The sequence below is a fragment of the Magallana gigas genome, chromosome 1, assembly GCF_963853765.1.
Source record: "Magallana gigas chromosome 1, xbMagGiga1.1, whole genome shotgun sequence".
Classification (NCBI taxonomy): Eukaryota; Metazoa; Mollusca; class Bivalvia; order Ostreida; family Ostreidae; genus Magallana; species Magallana gigas.
In genome coordinates this window covers 45,992,461-46,011,797 of record NC_088853.1, presented here as the reverse complement: position 1 = coordinate 46,011,797, position 19,337 = coordinate 45,992,461, and the positions used below count along the sequence as shown (strand labels likewise).

The window sequence follows — 19,337 nt, the reverse complement described above, 5'->3', positions numbered from 1 at the left end:
ATAAAACTTTTTAGTGTTAGGAGAAGAACAGTAATATGTATGGACACGCTCGTTTATCGATCGATCGAAGCCTACAGTACAGCGACCTAAGAAATATCCCGGACTGCACGAAATAGTCATGATGATGTAAGACTCAAAGTCTCACAGGAGACGATTTTGGCTGTTTCTTTTAGCTAAAGTTCTTTCGACCATTAACAGTAATTTAGTGAATTTTACTTACTTTTCATAATCAATTTATTAATTTTTTAAAAGAAAGATGTTAATACGCGTACAAACAAAATGCTTTCTTTAATGATTCATGCAGGTGATGAAGGTAGCGATCATTGCAGAAAAAAATTTACATGTTACATGTATGTATTTTTTACTGCAATGTCGCATGAAATAAATTTTCATTGATGTAGATGTAATTTTCTATAAACCAACGAAATATTAAATTGTACTGCATTCACATATTCATCATACAAAGATATTTTCGACAATATTTTTTGGAATGACACATGATAAATGGAAAATTCTCGTGATTGGGAGGGGAGAGATACTTTGTTGTCTGATCGGTGTTGTAATACCACCCGTAACTAAATCCAAATCGCGTATAAATCTGCGTGTCCATCCCGCAAGTTCGATATAGTTTTACATGATAAAAATTAATAATCAATTGTTCGATGAATCTTTGATGACATTCCTACATATTTTGTAGGAAAACATCAGTGTATAGTTTACAGGCGTCAGAGTTTGGACAGTGTACATGTATTTGACTTTGAACAACGCACCCCCTAGGTACCACCGCTAACTATGAATGTACAGGGACAGTAGGCAGGTAAGTGATTTACTGATTATTTCATGATTTATTGTCAAACCGTTTATATTCTGTGCTTTTTTCAAACTAAAATAAATTATATGATTTATAGAATCAACTAATTAATAATGATTTTCTTTTGACAAGATTGGATAGTCTGTAAATATATCTTAAACCTACATGCATCAATGCTATATGAACAAGAAATCAAATTCTTCGTCATACACTGTAAGTGTAGGCTAAGCACGCAATGTTTAGTTTAATTTGGCTTAACATCATGCTTTGGGTAGGCAGGCGGATTCAACTTTTTTGTACCTTTCAAATGAATTTTGATCTGTCTTTTACAAAATTAAATTATACTGTCTCTATCTAAAAAAATTATCTGAGGTCACACCGTTGACATATGTTACATTAAAAGTTTAAAATTAATCTATTTAAACTTAACTATAACAGTTAATTTCCCCGAACAATTAGTCATGACGGTAGAAACCAGTGTGTGACACATATTAGCGAAGCGAGCTCTAAGAATCAGTGCGAGAGAAAAGAACGAGCTATTAAAACCTACAAATTCATAAAGAGTTTTTGGCGGTTTCCCATTATTCCTTCTAGCTCCCGTTGTGCTATGCTAAAGCCAAAAATGACTGATTTTTTTACTCACTGCAGAACTTTAGCTCTACGGAAAATTTGGATTGACAGACCGTAGAGCTAGAGTTCCTTCTATGCAGAAAAAAGAAGATATCTATTTTACGCACAATATGGTCCGCACGATTTTGGGCTCATTAAACTAACTAAGGAATAAATATTAATTCTCTTAAAATGTTCATACCCCCCAAAATTCCAAGAGATTTTACTACAGATTAACCACTTTATTTGCCTCAAACACTTTCCTTACACCCTTACCGACATCGGAAAGTGAAGTGTGTTAAATTCACACTGGGATCAAGAGTCGTCATTTAAATCTGAACACAAACCACATCAATTCAGGTTAATGAGGGTGTTTGAAAGATATTAAGAGTAATGACACTGACATCTTAAGTACATGTAAAATGTGTAAGGAATTTTTTGGCTTTAGATTCGAACAGAATATATTCCTGTGTTAGGTTAATAAGTTAAAAAAAATTTTGAATGGGTGGAACTGCAACCACATCATTTTGTAATAAATAAAAAGAAAAAAGAGATAGAGAAAACCAAACAGTTAAAACATACTACGCAGAAGTTTCATATAATCAAACCTTTAAATGGAAAATAACACACAAACAAGGAGGGGGAGCACATGTCCATAACGCATACTAGTAATTATATAGTATACTAAAATGCGCTTCACCATATAACATATTATTCCTATATATTTACATTTTCTTGTGTCTTTGCCTGTGATAACGCTACGTATCGATTTTGTACTAATAGTATATAACTGATATAACTAATAAAACCAAATTGAGGCGCAAGCGGGGTTTGCTTATTTATATTTAAATATTCAATCGTAAGATGGTTTAGAATTATATAAATATAAGTAATAAGAAATCATTCTTTGAATACTATGAGGTGATAATTTCGGTCGGGGCGTGATCAAATCTATCATAAATATTGGATTTGAACACGCCCGACCAAAATTATCCCCTAATAATACTAAAAGAATGATTCCTTATTCCTTATTTAGAAATATTTTACAAAAGCTCTTACAAAAGTTAACGTCTAAAGAAAACCATATATATTTAGGCAGTGGCGTCGGAAGCAAATTGAAGAGGGGGGGGGGGGGGGTGGGGGTGGGGGGGGGGAGGCGTAAACTTTTCAGAAATCTTGACAAGCCAAAACAAGGATTATGGTTATGTCTAACTGTGCAAAAAATCTGCCCCCCCCTTCTCCCCCCCCCTGCCGTTTCCGACGCCTATGCTTGGTACCATAACTCACACTCAGTACAGATAAAAGAGAAATGGAGGAGAGAGAACCGTCTACGAGTCGTCAGAGCAACCCCGAACAGCCTCAGCCATGGACTGCCGAGAGCCCCCCACCCAGCCGCTCGAGCCCTCCGCCCCAGACTCTGACCCCCGTCCAGTCCATTCAAAACAATGAAGAAGACCAGGATTTCCATAAAATTCCAGAACAAGGAACTCAACAAAGTAAAGGATGCTTAAAGAAACTGAAGCACGGACTCAAGTGTAAGAATATTTTTATTATTATATCTAATCGAATGGGGTCTTTTAGTTAAAGAAAATTGAAACATAAAACAAGAGGCCCATGGGCCACATCGCCCACCTGAGCAACAATAGACATCATAGACATAAAACCAGCTTTACGAAGTCATATACAACATTTCTGAACAATGTAGTATAACAGATTCTGTATTTAAAAAATCAGTATTTTACCTGGATATTATGTTTATCATTGTGCCCTTTATGCACAGGATGATTATATAGTCATTTAACAGATTGAGCAATACTGCTCTCAAGAAGATCTTAATCAAATGGGATATAAACGTACATCAAACTTGTGAAGCCCAAGAATTGTCCAGGGGGGCAAAGTCTAAACGATTTTAAAGAATCAACAATCAGTCAAAATGCTCGAATATAAGTAAAACCATATATCATAACGTTTGAGTTTTGGTGAATCTAAAATGATCTCCTTTGTGAAATTGGACCCCCAATGTGGCCCCGCCCTATTCCTGAAAAATATGATTTTGAGAATTTGAATCTACACTATACTATTGACTACCTGAGAATGCTTCCACACAAGTTTCAGCTTTTCTGGCCAAAAGGTTTTTGAGAAGAAGATTTTAAAAGATAACTCTTTATATTCCTATGTAAAACTTTGACTCCCCCCCCCCTCCCCCCGTGGCCCGTGACAATAATCTGAACAAACTTGAATCTTATTGAACTCTCTGGTGATGCCTTCACACAAGTTTCACCTTTTTGGCCAAATGTTTTTTGAGTATAAGATTTATAAAGATTTTCTCTATACATTCCTGTGTAAAACGTTAACCCCCATTGTGGCACCGCCTTAACCCCAGGGACCATGATTTGAAGAAACTTGAATCTACACTATCTGAGTATGCTTCCCCACAAGTTTCAGCTTTTCTGGCCCAATTTTTTTTAGTAGAAGATTTTTAAAAATTAACTCTATCTATATTTTTATGTAAAACTTTGATCCCTATTGTGGCTTCACCTCCACAGGGACCATGGTTTGAAGAGACTTGAATCTACATTATCTGAGGATGCTTAAGCCTCAGCTTTTCTGGCCAAATGGTTTTTGAGAAGAATTTTAAAAATTAACTCTATTTATTTCTATGTAAATTTCGACCCCCCCCCCCCCAATTGGGGTCCCACCTTAGTGACCTTACCACTGGGGACAATGATTTGATTTGAACAAAATTAAATCTACACTATCTAAGGATGCTTCCATACAAGTATCAGCTTATCTGGCTTAATGGTTTTGAAGAGGAAGATTTCTGAAAAATATCAACAAATTTTCATTAAATCCTTATTATCTTCCCTTAAAAGTGGACGTGGCCCTTCGTTTTAACAAACTTGAATCCCCTTTACTCAATAAAATTTTTTACTAAGTTTAGTTTAAATTTGCCCAGTGATTCTTGAGAATAAGTCGAAAATGTAAAAAGTTTTTGTGTCTCGTTCTGTATCTCTTTGTGTCTCGTTCTGTATCTCTCTGTGTCTCGTTCTGTATCTCTCTGTGTCTCGTTTTGTATCTCTTTGTGTCTCGTTCTGTATCTCTTTGTGTCTCGTTCTGTATCTCTCTGTGTCTCGTTCTGTATCTCTCTGTGTCTCGTTTTGTATCTCTCTGTGTCTCGTTCTGTATCTCTCTGTGTCTCGTTTTGTATCTCTCTGTGTCTCGTTCTATATCTCTTTGTGTCCCGTTCTTTATCTCTTTGTGTCTCGTTCTGTATCTCTCTGTGTCTCGTTCTGTATCTCTTTGTGTCTCGTTCTGTATCTCTTTGTGTCTCGTTCTGTATCTCTTTGTGTCCCGTTCTTTATCTCTTTGTGTCTCGTTCTGTATCTCTCTGTGTCTCGTTCTGTATCTCTTTGTGTCTCGTTCTGTATCTCTTTGTGTTTTGTTCTGTATCTCTTTGTGTCCCATTCTTTATCTCTTTGTGTCTCGTTCTGTATCTCCTTGTGTCTCGTTCTGTATCTCTTTGTTTCTTGTTCTGTATCTCTTTGTGTCTCGTTCTGTAGCTCTTTGTGTCTCGTTCTGAATCTCTTTGTTTCTCGTTCTGTATCTCTTGCTGTCTCGTTCTGTATCTCTTTGTGTCTCGTTCTGTATCTCTTTGTGTCTCGTTCTGTATCTCTCTGTGTCTCGTTCTGAATCTCTCTGTGTCTCGTTCTGTATCTCTTTGTGTCTCGTTCTGTATCTCTCTGTGTCTCGTTCTGTATCTCTTTGTGTCTCGTTCTGTATCTCTCTGTGTCTCTCTGTGTGTCTCGTTCTGTATCTCTCTGTGTCTCGTTCTGAATCTCTCTGTGTCTCGTTCTGTATCTCTTTGTGTCTCGTTCTGTATCTCTCTGTGTCTCGTTCTGTATCTCTCTCTGTCTCGTTCTGTATCTCTCTGTGTCTCGTTCTGTATCTCTCTGTGTCTTGTTCTGTATATCTCTGTGTCTCGTTCTGAATCTCTCTGTGTCTCGTTCTGTATCTCTTTGTGTCTCGTTCTGTATCTCTCTGTGTCTCGTTCTGTATCTCTTTGTGTCTCGTTCTGAATCTCTCTGTGTCTCGTTCTGTATTTCTCTGTGTCTTGTTCTGTATCTCTCTGTGTCTCGTTCTGTATCTCTGTGTGCCTCGTTCTGTATCTCTTTGTGTCTCGTTCTGTATCTCTTTGTTTCTTGTTCTGTATCTCTTTGTTTCTTGTTCTGTATCTCTTTGTGTCTCGTTCTGTAGCTCCACCCATGTATTTTGTTCTATAGCCCTGATGTGAATTTGCCTCGTTTTATAGCTCTGTGGACGACTCGTCTCACCCTGGAGTCGGACGACAAGAAGCTCCAGGTCCGGACCACACTGAAGGAGCTGGTGGTCTACATCCTCTTTCTTGTGCTGCTCTCCATAGGTAACAAATGTTAACAAATCAATAATCATTCTTTAAGAAGGTTGTATGATCATATTTATGCTATATCTACCTCCTTTAGATTTGATACAATAACCTTTTTTTCGATATACATATATGCCAGATTGTCTATTTAACAGTGGCGATCGGCATGACCAGCACATCGATGTACTACGTCACAAAAGTCATGAGCGAGTTATTTTTGGACTCAAGTTCCGGAAGCGTGTCCTTCCGGACCGTTGGGAGTGTCGGAGACACGTGGACGGTGGGTTATACATAATGTGATGGGTTTTGCCCAATGGACACTTCGTTAATTCATTGTTGACAATCTTTACAATCCTTTTGTCAACAGTTTCTTCAAGGAATCCTGCCCTCCGCCCTCCACTGGAACCTCTGGTACAACCGCTCACTCCCCTCCTCGTTTGTCTTTTACGAGAACAAACTGCTGGGATTGCCCCGAATCCGACAACTGAAGGTCAGCAACAACTCCTGTGTTGTGCATGAATATTTTCGTGACATCATCTTTGATTGCTACGGTGAATATTCGGAATCAAATGAAGATAGAAACAGTAAATATGATGTCGACAATTACACGGCGTAAGTCTACACCACTTAATATCCTCTTTTAAATGTCACTTACAAAAAATGTCAAAATGGTCAATGAAAATCAACATACCATGTATTCATTAAAATAATAGAAAAAGATCCAATGTATTCATTTATAGACCAAAAATGAACTAGAAGGAAAAACAAATATTTTGCCACAGAATTCAGTGAAAAATATTAACCTTTCTAATTTCAAGAAGTTTTTTATTAACACCACAAAACTTCTATCAAGCGATGTTTCTGAAAGAACGAATAAACACTTTCACTAGTTATCTCCACCCAGTCACGTTTACATTACATACTTTGGTTTAGTTTCACGTATCAGTCTGAGGCCTCACTGGATGGAAGCAGCAGCGAGGGTAAGCTGACGTCATACAGCGGGGGAGGGTTCGTGCAGAATCTGGGAACGACTAAGTTACAAACGACACAGATTATGGAGCACTTGTTCAGGAAGAGCTGGATCACTCGAGGAACACGGGCTTTGTTCATAGATTTCACCGTGTATAACGCCAACGTGAACCTGTTCTGCGTGGTCAGACTCTCAGTAGAGTTCCCAGCCACGGGAGGAGCGATGACGTCATGGAGTTTCCGCACGGTGAAACTACTGCGCTATGTGACCGTCTTTGATTTTTTCGTCCTGGCCTGTGAAGGATTCTTCGCCTTTTTTATTCTGTACTATATCATAGAGGAGCTGCTAGAGGTAAGAGTCAACTTGTTTATTCTGTACTATATCATAGAGGAGCTGCTAGAGGTGAGAGTCGCCTTGTTTATTCTGTACTATGTCATTGAGGAGCTGCTAGAGGTAAGAGTCGCCTTGTTTATTCTGTACTATATCATTGAGGAGTTGCTAGAGGTAAGAGTCGCCTTGTTTATTCTGTACTATATCATTGAGGAGCTGCTAGAGGTGAGAGTCGCCTTGTTTATTCTGTACTATATCATTGAGGAGCTGCTAGAGGTGAGAGTCGCCTTGTTTATTCTGTACTATATCATTGAGGAGCTGCTAGAGGTGAGAGTCGCCTTGTTTATTCTGTACTATATCATAGAGGAGCTGCTAGAGGTAAGAGTCGCCTATTTTATTCTGTACTATATCATTGAGGTGCTGCTAGAGGTAGAAGTCGCCTTGTTTATTCTGTACTATATCATTGAGGAGCTGCTAGAGGTGAGAGTCGCCTTGTTTATTCTGTACTATATCATTGAGGAGCTGCTAGAGGTGAGAGTCGCCTTGTTTATTCTGTACTATATCATTGAGGAGCTGCTAGAGGTAAGAGTCGCCTTGTTTATTCTGTACTATGTCATTGAGGAGCTGCTAGAGGTAAGAGTCGCCTATTTTATTCTGTACTATATCATTGAGGAGCTGCTAGAGGTAAGAGTCGCCTTGTTTATTCTGTACTATATCATTGAGGAGCTGCTAGAGGTAAGAGTCGCCTATTTTATTCTGTACTATATCATTGAGGAGCTGCTAGAGGTAAGAGTCGCCTTGTTTATTCTGTACTATATCATTGAGGAGCTGCTAGAGGTAAGAGTCGCCTTGTTTTTTTCTGTACTATATCATTGAGGAGCTGCTAGAGGTAAGAGTCGCCTTGTTTATTCTGTACTATATCATTGAGGAGCTGCTAGAGGTAAGAGTTGCCTTGTTTATTCTGTACTTTATCATTGAGGTGCTGCTAGAGGTAAGAGTCGCCTTGTTTATTCTGTACTATGTCATTTAGGAGCTGCTAGAGGTAAGAGTCGCCTTTTTTATTCTGTACTATATCATTGAGGAGCTGCTAGAGGTGAGAGTCGCCTTTTTCATTCTGTACTATATCATTGAGGAGTTGCTAAAGGTGAGAGTCGCCTTGTTTATTCTGTACTATATCATTGAGGAGCTGCTAGAGGTAAGAGTCGCCTTGTTTATTCTTTACTATATCATTGAGGAGTTGCTAGAGGTAAGAGTCGCCTTGTTTATTCTGTACTATGTCATAGAGGAGCTGCTAGAGGTAAGAGTCGCCTTGTTTATTCTGTACTATGTCATTTAGGAGCTGCTAGAGGTAAGAGTCGCCTTGTTTATTCTGTACTATATCATTGAGGAGCTGCTAGAGGTAAGAGTCGCCTTGTTTATTCTGTACTATATCATTGAGGAGCTGCTAGAGGTAAGAGTAGCCTTGTTTATTCTTTACTATATCATTGAGGAGTTGCTAGAGGTAAGAGTCGCCTTGTTTATTCTGTACTATATCATTGAGGAGTTGCTAGAGGTAAGAGTCGCCTTGTTTATTCTGTACTATGTCATTGAGGAGCTGCTAGAGGTAAGAGTCGCCTTGTTTATTCTGTACTATATCATTGAGGTGCTGCTAGAGGTAAGAGTCGCCTTGTTTATTCTGTACTATGTCATTGAGGAGCTGCTAGAGGTAAGAGTCGCCTTGTTTATTCTGTACTATGTCATTGAGGAGCTGCTAGAGGTAAGAGTCGCCTTGTTTATTCTGTACTATGTCATTGAGGAGCTGCTAGAGGTAAGAGTCGCCTTGTTTATTCTGTACTATATCATTGAGGAGCTGCTAGAGGTAAGAGTCGCCGATAGAAAAAAGAATGTTGCAGGTTTTATTCATCTCACTCTTTCTTAGCTGTGTCGTTTTTTTTAGATATCACATGTCAAGCTTGCGTACTTCAAGAGTGTCTGGAACCTTCTGGACATTACGGTCATCATTATATCAATCGTTATCTTGGTGTTTGACGTCTACAGAACCGTCACCGTGGACAAAAAGCTCAAGGAATTGACCAACAAACCCGACCAGTTCCAAGACTTCGACTTCATTAGTCTCTGGCAAATACGTTTTGACAACGCCATTGCTATAACTGTCTTCATTGCCTGGGTCAAGGTATTTTTAAAATCAGTTCAGAAAAGTAAAGGAAATTTTGAAATACAATTGGAATAAGATTTTAAAAAAAATTAAATTGAATTTAAAATTTTCCTTTTTAGCTTTTTAAATATGTCAGTTTTAACAAAACGATGACACAACTGACGTCGACTCTTGCTCGTTGTGCCAAGGACCTGGCGGGGTTCGCTGTGATGTATTTCATCGTCTTTCTGGCTTTCACACAGCTGGGGTATTTACTGTTTGGGTCCAAGCTGAAAGATTTCAGCGATTTTACGAGTTCGTTGTAAGTTTTAATCCATCAAATGTTTGTCATACAAATCCACAAGTTATAAATTATATGAACGTAAAGGAAGGGGGTAGATTTTACTCATTTTGATATTCATTGTGTAGAGATCGTTACAGTGTAGAATCGTTAAACCAATAATATAGTTGATATTTGCATTGATTACTTTAGTATTTTTTCACTACTGGTAATCCAAACCGGAGAAAATGTTTTTTCTGTTACAGTTTTGCCCTCTTCAACATCATACTCGGCAGTTTTGATTTCTACGCGCTCCGTGAAGTGGACCCCTACCTGGGCCCCACATTCTTCATGCTATTCATCTTCTTCATCTTCTTCATATTGGTCAACATGTTCCTGGCCATCATTAACGACACGTACTCCGAGGTGAAGAGCGAGCTGGCCAATCAGAGCGACGACTTCCAGATCTCCGACTACTTCCTCACTGTAAGCCAGGCTCGGACTTCGTTAGTTAGGCTAGGGATTGTATACACTGTTAGTTAAGCCAGGGTTTGTATACACTGTTAGTTAGGCTAGGGTTTGTATACACTGTTAGTTAGGCTAGGGTTTGTATACACAGTTAGGCTAGGGTTTGTATACACAGTTAGGCTAGGGTTTGTATACACTGTTAGTTAGGCTAGGGTTTGTATACACTGTAAGTTAGGCTGGGGTTTGTATACACTGTTAGTTAGGCAAGGGTTTGTATACACTGTTAGTTAGGCCAGGGCTTGTATACACTGTTAGTTAGGCCAGGCTTTGTATACACTGTTAGTTAGGCTGGGGTTTGTATACGCTGTTAGTTAGGCCAGGGATTGTATACGCTGTCAGTTAGGCTAGGGTTTGTATACACTGTTAGTTAGGCCAGGGTTTGTATACACTGTTAGTTAGGCTAGGGTTTGTATACACTGTTTGTTAGGCCAGGGATTGTATACACTGTTAGTTAGGCTAGGGATTGTATACACTGTTAGTTAGGCTGGGGTTTGTATACGCTGTTAGTTAGGCTGGGTTTGTATACACTGTTACTTAGGCTAGGGTTTGTGTACACTGTTAGTTAGGCTAGGGTTTGTATACACTGTTAGTTAGGCTAGGGTTTGTATACACTGTTAGTAAGGCTAGGGTTAGCTAGGGTTTGTATACACTGTTAGTTAGGCTAGGGTTTGTGTACATTGTTACTTAGGCTAGGGTTTGTGTACACTGTTAGTTAGGCTAGGGTTGTATACACTGTTAGTTAGGCTAGGGTTTGTATACACTGTTAGTTAGGCTAGGGTTTGTATACACTGTTAGTTAGGCTAGGGTTTGTATACACTGTTAGTTAGGCTAGGGTTTGTATACACTGTTAGTTAGGCTAGGGTTTGTATACACTGTTAGTTAAGCCAGGGTTTGTGTACACTGTTAGTTAGGCTAGGGTTTGTATACACTGTTAGTTAGGCTAGGGTTTGTATACACTGTTAGATAGGCTAGGGTTTGTATACACTGTTAGTTAGGCTAGGGTTTGTATACACTGTTAGTTAGGCTAGGGTTTGTATACACTGTTAGTTAGGCTAGGGTTTGTATACACTGTTAGTTAGGCCAGGGTTTGTATACACTGTTAGTTAGGCTAGGGTTTGTATACACTGTTAGTTAGGCTAGGGTTTGTATACACTGTTAGTTAGGCTAGGGTTTGTATACACTGTTAGTTAGGCTAGGGTTTGTATACACAGTTTGGCCAGTGTTTGTATACACTGTGGACTGTTGCATTACGAATCACCACAGGCTTCATTCAAGCACGAAGACAATCATTGATACAATAATTATGCCAGTACTAAGATGACATTAACGCACTCGAAGTTTCCTAAAAATCCACATATACATTGTACATTTAGATCACATGGCAGACCATTGCCACAAGAAGTCATCATCACTTTAATTTTTCCCAGTTTTCAGTCAATACATGTATGTTAAAAGGAAATTTAAATACCAAACAATAGCAGTACTCTCCGTGTACATCCGAAGAACCAGCGAACCCTTAATTGATACATTATATCTTAATGTACTAAGTATCGACCATGATTAATACACCGTTCGATTTCATGCGAGGATCTAGAAGAGGGGGTCAAAGAGGACCAGATGCCCCCCCCCCGGGAAAATTAATTTTTTTAAATTCACATTGTAAATTTACAGTAAATAGGCCTTAGACCCCCCTCCCCTCCGGCAAACACAATCATTCGGATCTCCCCCTTAGAAATACTTTTTGGATCCGTGCATGGAATATTTGATTTCAGATCACTTGTAATCGTACTTTCAGTCACCAAACACAGAAAAAAATTGTAAAATTTCTAACTGGAGTTATCTTTCGTTTTACAGTTGCAAGTAGAGCATTATAGTTGTTCACACAGTGCAGTTTTATATAAGGTCAATTCATTGCTGAAAAAGAATTACTTGTGCTAAAATCATCCAACCACGATCAGTGAATGTTACACTGTTTACTGCAATTTCCACCATTTATAATGTTGTAATAGATCTCAACGCAACACACGGCATGATTTCGTGGATAGTAGGCCTATGCCTATTTTATATTAAAAACTATGCCTATTTTATATTAAAAACTATGCCTATTTTACATTAAAAACTGTTTGGGAAATTTTAGTATTACGCATGTTTCTCTTTCTTGTTGACAGAGATATAGAAAAACGCTGGGTAAGATCCACGCTAAAGAGGACCGTGTGTTGGACTTGGACGACGTGCTGAAGTACGCTGACGCCAACGCTGACGGCAAAATAGACTTTGATGAATGGAGACAGGATCTGATCAAGTGAAGTATCTCCATAAATAGTCAAAACTATCATGCTGAAAACACCTCTAATCAAAGCTTGTAAGACAGAAATGGGATAAGCTTAAGCTTTACTTTCAGACGTGGTTATGCCAATGGCGAAATCGAGGCTCTATTTTGTAAATACGACGCGGACGGTTCCCGGTACCTGGACCAAGAAGAACAAATGAGGCTCCGCCAGGATCTTGAGAAACAAAAGGTACATGTATCAGAGTATATGGAACGCCATAGCTGCCTTATGTGCCTATTTCATGTGAAGATGGTGCTTTATTATATTATGCTGTGGTTATATCATGTGAAGATGGTGCTTTATTATATGAAGATGGTGCTTTATTATATGAAGATGGTGCTTTATTATATGAAGGTGGTGCTTTATTATATGAAGATGGTGCTTTATTATATGAAGATAGTGCTTTATTATATGAAGGTGGTGCTTTATTATATGAAGGTGGTGCTTTTTTATATGAAGATGGTGCTTTATTATATGAAGGTGGAGCTTTATTATATGAAGATGGTGCTTTATTATATGAAGATGCTTTTTTATGTGAAGGTGCTTTTTTATGTGAAGATGGTGCTTTATCATACGATGGTGCTTTTTTTTGTGATGGTGCTTTTTAATGTGAAGGTGGTCACTCGGAACCCCTCTTATTTTTGAATACTGAGTTAACCATTTATGTTTTATCTCGAAATATTGAAAGTAAAACAAAAAATTGATGCGATCAAAATCCATTTGATACACTATTGCTAGTTCCTCTTTTTTCTAGCACAATTAGTATATAAGCTATCGAGGAGATCTAGCTGTGTACGACTTTACCCCAACCGAAATTACATCTAGTTTAAAGTGACAACTATATAATAACGGAATATTACAAGAATTAAAGCCTAGTAACGTTATCCTGAAAAGCAGAAAATTGAATTTACTAATTATTTGTGTTTAAGCGAAGGTTATGCCCTAGCAATCTGATTAAAATAAGATCTTTGATCCGCTCTTAATTGGGAGTTGATTTTAATCAACTCTCCTATGCAGTTACTCAGACAAAGCGAAAGTGAAACAGTGTTTGGACCTCATCACAAATCATCGCTGCTGACAAGACTTAGTTCTTGAACATAATTGATAAATTCGATGTAATGTATGCTACAGCATTGTTTTTCAAGGAAACTTATTTATAAATACCTTGAAAATAGTCAGATTTTAAATGGTACGAACAATTTAGATATTTTTTGTAGTCGTATGTATTCCTTCGCCAGAGTTCAATATAGTCTCGTTCAACTCGACGCTCGGCTGTCTCCGTAAACCGCCGACAAGCAGAGACTCCCTTAATTGCTTGTCGGAGATTTACGGTGTCAGCCGAGCGTTTGGTTGAACGAGACTATAGAGTTCAATATTGCTTGGATCCATACAATTTTCGAGAAATATTTCTATTACTGATACATAGTTTGATTGAATTAATTTTATCTTTAAATATTTTTTAAGATGATTCATATGGGGGTTTCTCGACATTCTTGTCGAAAAAGTCCAAGGAAAGGTCTACTATACTATAATATAGCTCAAAGAAAGCCCTTTTATAAGTGGTAAAGGCAAAAGTAAAATGTCAAGAAATACTGACAAAATATTGTATTATTCAATTAATCATATTTGTCAATTCAGTTGAGATATATTGTACAGTTCATCTTGTAACATAAATACTTATTATGCTAAAAAGGAGAAACTAGCAACTGTGTATTAAATGGATTTTAACTGTATCAATTTTGTTCTAGTTTCAAAAGTTCGAGATAATAAATGTTTAACTCAGTCTTCAAAAATAAAGTTCCAAGTGACCATCTTCACATTAAAAAGCACCATCACATAAAAAAGCACCATCTTCATATAATAAAGCACCATCTTCATATAAAAAAGCACCACCTTCATATAATAAAGCACCATCTTCATATAATAAAGCACCACCTTCATATAATAAAGCAACATCTGCATATAATAAAGCACCACCTTCATATAATAAAGCACCATCTTCATATAACAAAGCACCATCTTCATATAATAAAGCACCATCTTCACATGAAATAACCACAGCATAATATAATAAAGCACCATCTACATATAAAATAGCCACATAAGGCAGCTATGGCGTTCCATAAGAGTACATATTGGTGCGATATGATAGTCTGATAGCACTGACGATATCCAAAGCTTTTCATTTAAACTGATTTTTTTTATGTTTGTATAACTTATTTATGTCGTTAAAACGTCGTTTAAATAAAGCCATGATATATATCTTTTCAGTACTGTGAATATTATAGTGGTATAACAAAAAAGGTGCTGTTTTACGCACTTATAATCGTGGGAAAGAATATGGTGCCAGAAATATTATGAAGAATTTTTTTATGAGATGGAATTGACATAAAAAGGAGTTTTTTCTTTAAAAAAACATGTTTTTTGATTTTAAAAAAAAACATATCAGGGGGTAATCAAACACTAAAATATCTAGTCAAACGGGTGATGACGTTTACATGTGCACCGTGTTAAGGTTAAACTTGTGATATTGAAATATTTCCCATGCAAATATAAGGGAAATATGCATGTACATTTGAACGTCGGTCACAATATATAAGGGAAATATCTACACATACTTAACTGACATGAGACACAAACGTCCCAAAATATATTTTGACTACAGGAACAGATAAACAAGGACTATGACCATCTCAACGAGACCCAGAATCAGGCCAGCGAAAATGACGACAGCGACAACGACTCCGTCACGGGTGGATCCGCTCCCCGCGCCGCGAGGGGCGGGTTCTCGGGTGTGCTGTATGAGGAGTACACTCACCTGTGTCGCCGGGTGGAGCGGATGGAACACGCTGTGGGCGGGATCATCGGTAAAATCGACGCCGTTCTCTCTAAACTAGCCAATCTGGAAAAGGCGAAGATCCGGAGACGTGACGCCATTGCTAAGATCCTGAATTATTTAAGTGAGGTAAGTTAGAGACGGTTTATCGCTTGATATTACGTATCATGCATGCAAAATCAACAATCATAACCCTGACCATTTATCTCTCGGCTTAAGTTTGTTTGATAATTCCTTAAGTATGAAATCAAAGAAAAAACACTTTTTTTCATTTTAAGTACATTGTATGGTCAATTCCTGTATACTATTATTCAGTTTTTCCAAGAGCATTCTTTCGATCGCAAGTTAGATGTACCTTTATATGATATGCAGGGAGACAACAAAGATCAGGTCAACAAGGAAATGATCGAGTCCATGCTAAAACAGGAACTGTCGCAGCAGGAGGGGGAGGAGACAGGCACCGGCCAATCAGAGGGGTCCTTGCCAACCTCCATCAGAGAATCCCCTGAAGTCACGTGCTACACCGACAATGAAGAAGACAAGACCTTTGAATAAAATTTACAGCCGAACAAATAAGAAGCTTTTATAAACTGTGCACATGTTATAGTCTAGAATTTCACCCAGCAGAATAGATTAACATGAATGTTGTATGGCGTTATTGACCTCAGTTAACTCATTGTAACTGTCAACATCACAATGTAATATGCAATCCAAAGTATATTTTCTAAAGACACATGACACGATTAATTTTTGTCTTCAAAATTTGAATCATTTTTTAAAAAAATTGATAGATTTTAACAGAACAACGACACACATGACTCAATCATATTTTTGAGAATCAAAGAAAATGAAAAAAAAACCATGTGTTTTCGGAATTAGATATTGAAGTCATTTCTTTTTAAAAGCGAGCATGTAAATAAACATCGATTATTTGTTTGTGGGATGCACCCTTAGGCAAACACTGTATATCACTTGTTTAATATATTAACCAATCACTATCAGCAACATTTAGCTATTATAAAACCTGATCCTTGAGAGAAATAAATTATATAATAAATTCTACATGCTGCAGTAAACAATACCATATAATGCCATTAGGTACTCTCTAATGGTGACAGTCCGTTAAGTCACTTCTAAAAATGACAATATGCACCTGCATCAAAAATTGTAACCATTTTTAATGTACATGTATATTGACACATGAATAATATTATTGATACCATGATACATGTATGTACTGTATATATTAAAAAAATCATGTATAGGCATCTTACTCCTCAATGTGTGTTTGAAAAGTATATCATTGAAAAAATGTAAATGAAACATGCTTCAATAAAACAAGGAAAATGTTCACCACCTTTGAGTTGTGACGCATTCGATTTGAACTTTTTCCACTAAAATTGCTATTTTTAACTAAACGAGCTTCACACAATGATAACATTAAATATTGAAAATGAGAATTAAATCTTGATAGAGCTGCATTAATTTTTCCAATGACCTTTTTGCACTTTTAATTGACTTATTTTAATAGTACCAATTTAATTTGAAAGAAAAACATTTTGGAAATCAAGAGTTTTATGAATTCAATGCAGTTTATTTATAATAACATAATTTTTTATTTGTATTTTATCGGACGGAAGGACGGACAATGTCCTCGGCTCTAAAAATTTGATTCGCGCAAGTTTAGATTTCATCCAAATTCAGATTTCTTAATTGATAATGATAGTACAATTTTTACTCAATATTAATCGTACATAACTTGAGACTTTTTTCTATAAAAAATAATGAGATGTACCTTGAACCGACGCCTCGCATGAATTGAAACTGATTTGTATAATTTGTAAGCACCATATTCATCATCATAGAAGGATGGGTTAAAAACCATTTCAGGTGCTTTAAAAAGAATTTCGGAATTTTAAAATTCTATAAATAACTTTTTACGTTAAATATGTCCGATTACCATTAGCTCTAGTGGAACTGGATCTTTACATAATGGCGAGTTATTAGCAATCGTCACTATTGAAATTGTTAAATCGTTACGCATGATTAAGAATATTTACACTAATACGTTCTATATTATCTCAATCAATAACGGCCCATGTGAAATCCTACACGCCCCTTCTGGACGATTCCAAATTCCTACCTGTTATTCCGTTTAGTAGTTCATACCTATTCAGGTGTAGGCCTTAGTAGTGGCCAATTAAGGAATAAGGTGTGTTTTGGACTTTTGTGTTACCTTAATAGAACTGGTCAGATCAAATTCTTGAAGACAACGCCTTGCGACCAGTCATTTCTGAGAGACACCGATCTATAGAATGATTTCAAACGGATCAATGGATTGAAATATTCATTCAAAGGAATTTTACAACCATTTAATTTTATTCTTTTCAATTGTGCTCAAGAACCGGTTGACTTAATATAGTAAAGTTATCAGCAGAAATTATCCAAAATATCGGTGTAAAAAATCTGACAATCCAAAGTCATGACAAGGTAGAGGATTTTGTTATTGGAAAGTAACATTGATTTGGTTGCGGATTTGATATTCATCTTTTGACACCTGATTTCGAGTGACAAGGAATTAAAGCACGTGGAGATGTTCGCTACTTCCAGACTGCTGCTGCTAACCAGCTTACTACTGGGAGTGTCCGGTAAGTCCATGAGCATGATCTCTCTCTCTCTCTCTCTCTCTCTCTCTCTCTCTCTCTCTCTCTCTCTCTCTCTCTTTTATTGATACCATGTAATGCATATCGAACAGTTTAATGATCCGCTTTCGCCACTCTCGGGCAGACGACAATCGGCCATTGTAATGCAAAAAAAACCTCACGTCTGCAATAAGTTTGATAGTCACAGCTTAAAGAGTGTATTGTCATTTTAATTCACGAGACGGTATTTTTAAGTTTAGGATCCAACCAGTTTTAAATGAAACTGTTAGATATAGATCATACGGAACTCATTGCTAAAGGAATCGTTTGCCTAAGATTTAAAAAGTCAAATGATTATACAGCAGATCTAAAACAGATCCCCCCCTTTCAGCCGATCCCACCTCATCCCCAATTATATATGAAACTTGTTTCTCATACTACACTCTAGCTGTAGTATAACTTTTTTCCGACCTAGCAGTGCCTCATTATCTGGCAAACAAAAAACCCTTGTTACGTCTTTATCTCAAACAAAGATGTAATTATGATAAGGTGAGAAATTAATTCTTTATTAGGACCTGCAGACACTATAAGCCATTAACATAATGTGTCAGAGGGGCGGGCTGCACGTGTTGACGCCTCTGTAGACAAAACCACGCACAGTCACTACCAGAAACGCTAATGGAAATGCATATGGAGAAAGGAAATGCATGTTAGGGGGAAATGCCTTCTATATTACATCTACCACGGATTAGAAAATAATACAAGGAATATAGCTACCCCTCTCGACAGCTAAACGTATATGTAGGTGTATACATGATCTTAGTAACGTTATTATCTACCCGAGTAATAACCCCCCCCCCCCCCCCCCCGAGTCCTCTTATTTCGGAAGCGCTGAAACAGAGGTACTGTGACAGGAGAGGTCGGGCTGGTCACACATTCCATGTACCGTCTGTCTGTCTGTCAATATAAAGCTCTGTACATAACGGTTATGAATGAATACGCTTCAGAATTTTAAACAATATTGTAAAATGACCCTAGCCCAAAAATACTGTCAGGGAGCCAGTCTTTCATGGTAAAGTAGTACAATCTGTACACACGTCTGTTTTACTATACACTAGAGAATGATGGCTGCGTAACATGTGTATTTGATTGTTAAAAAAACATTTACTGGTGTTACTCTGAGAGTTACTTATAAGACCAATGTTACTTTTAAAGAAATGCGTGCCTGTATTTTTGTTCAGTCTTTGTATAAGCCATCTTAACGTTATCTTAAACCAGCCGCCATACATGTATAAAAATGACAGGGCCTCAGTATACTGGCCTCTCATCTCTGCCTTCTTTGACAGACATTGATCGCGGCGTGACTTGGCTGTGCTAATATTCGCCTTTTTGATGTTTGAGAATTAATCCGTTACAAATTTCATACCTTTTGACAAACTTTATCGGGTCTAGGGTCGTAATACCA

The 19,337-nt window shown here is 37.5% G+C and overlaps 2 protein-coding genes across 3 annotated transcripts in view; both read left to right on the top strand.

Moving 5' to 3' along the window:
- The first annotated feature begins 672 nt into the window (after positions 1 to 672).
- LOC105320215 (polycystin-2-like protein 1) lies at positions 673 to 16,583 on the top strand. Of its 2 annotated transcripts, none has more exons than XM_066068524.1 (13): positions 673 to 817; positions 2,719 to 2,955; positions 5,730 to 5,840; positions 5,978 to 6,102; positions 6,190 to 6,434; positions 6,756 to 7,143; positions 9,059 to 9,295; positions 9,397 to 9,578; positions 9,803 to 10,022; positions 12,233 to 12,366; positions 12,466 to 12,583; positions 15,060 to 15,359; positions 15,603 to 16,583. In XM_066068524.1, exons 2-13 carry the CDS (start codon positions 2,730 to 2,732, stop codon positions 15,783 to 15,785), a joined length of 2,469 nt encoding a protein of 822 aa, XP_065924596.1. In that variant the 5' UTR covers positions 673 to 817; positions 2,719 to 2,729; the 3' UTR covers positions 15,786 to 16,583. The 2 variants fall into 2 exon arrangements, with proteins under 2 accessions (XP_065924596.1, XP_065924602.1); XM_066068530.1 differs by having other exon boundaries at positions 683 to 817; positions 2,714 to 2,955.
- A 781-nt stretch (positions 16,584 to 17,364) lies between these two features.
- The window catches only part of LOC105320216 (mucin-2), a 34,181-nt gene continuing 32,208 nt past the window's right edge, over positions 17,365 to 19,337 (top strand). Inside the window, exon 1 of the mRNA XM_066068461.1 lies at positions 17,365 to 17,878. Within this exon, the coding sequence (XP_065924533.1) occupies positions 17,824 to 17,878 (55 nt within the window). The 5' untranslated portion in view covers positions 17,365 to 17,823. The remainder of the gene's footprint in view (positions 17,879 to 19,337) is intronic.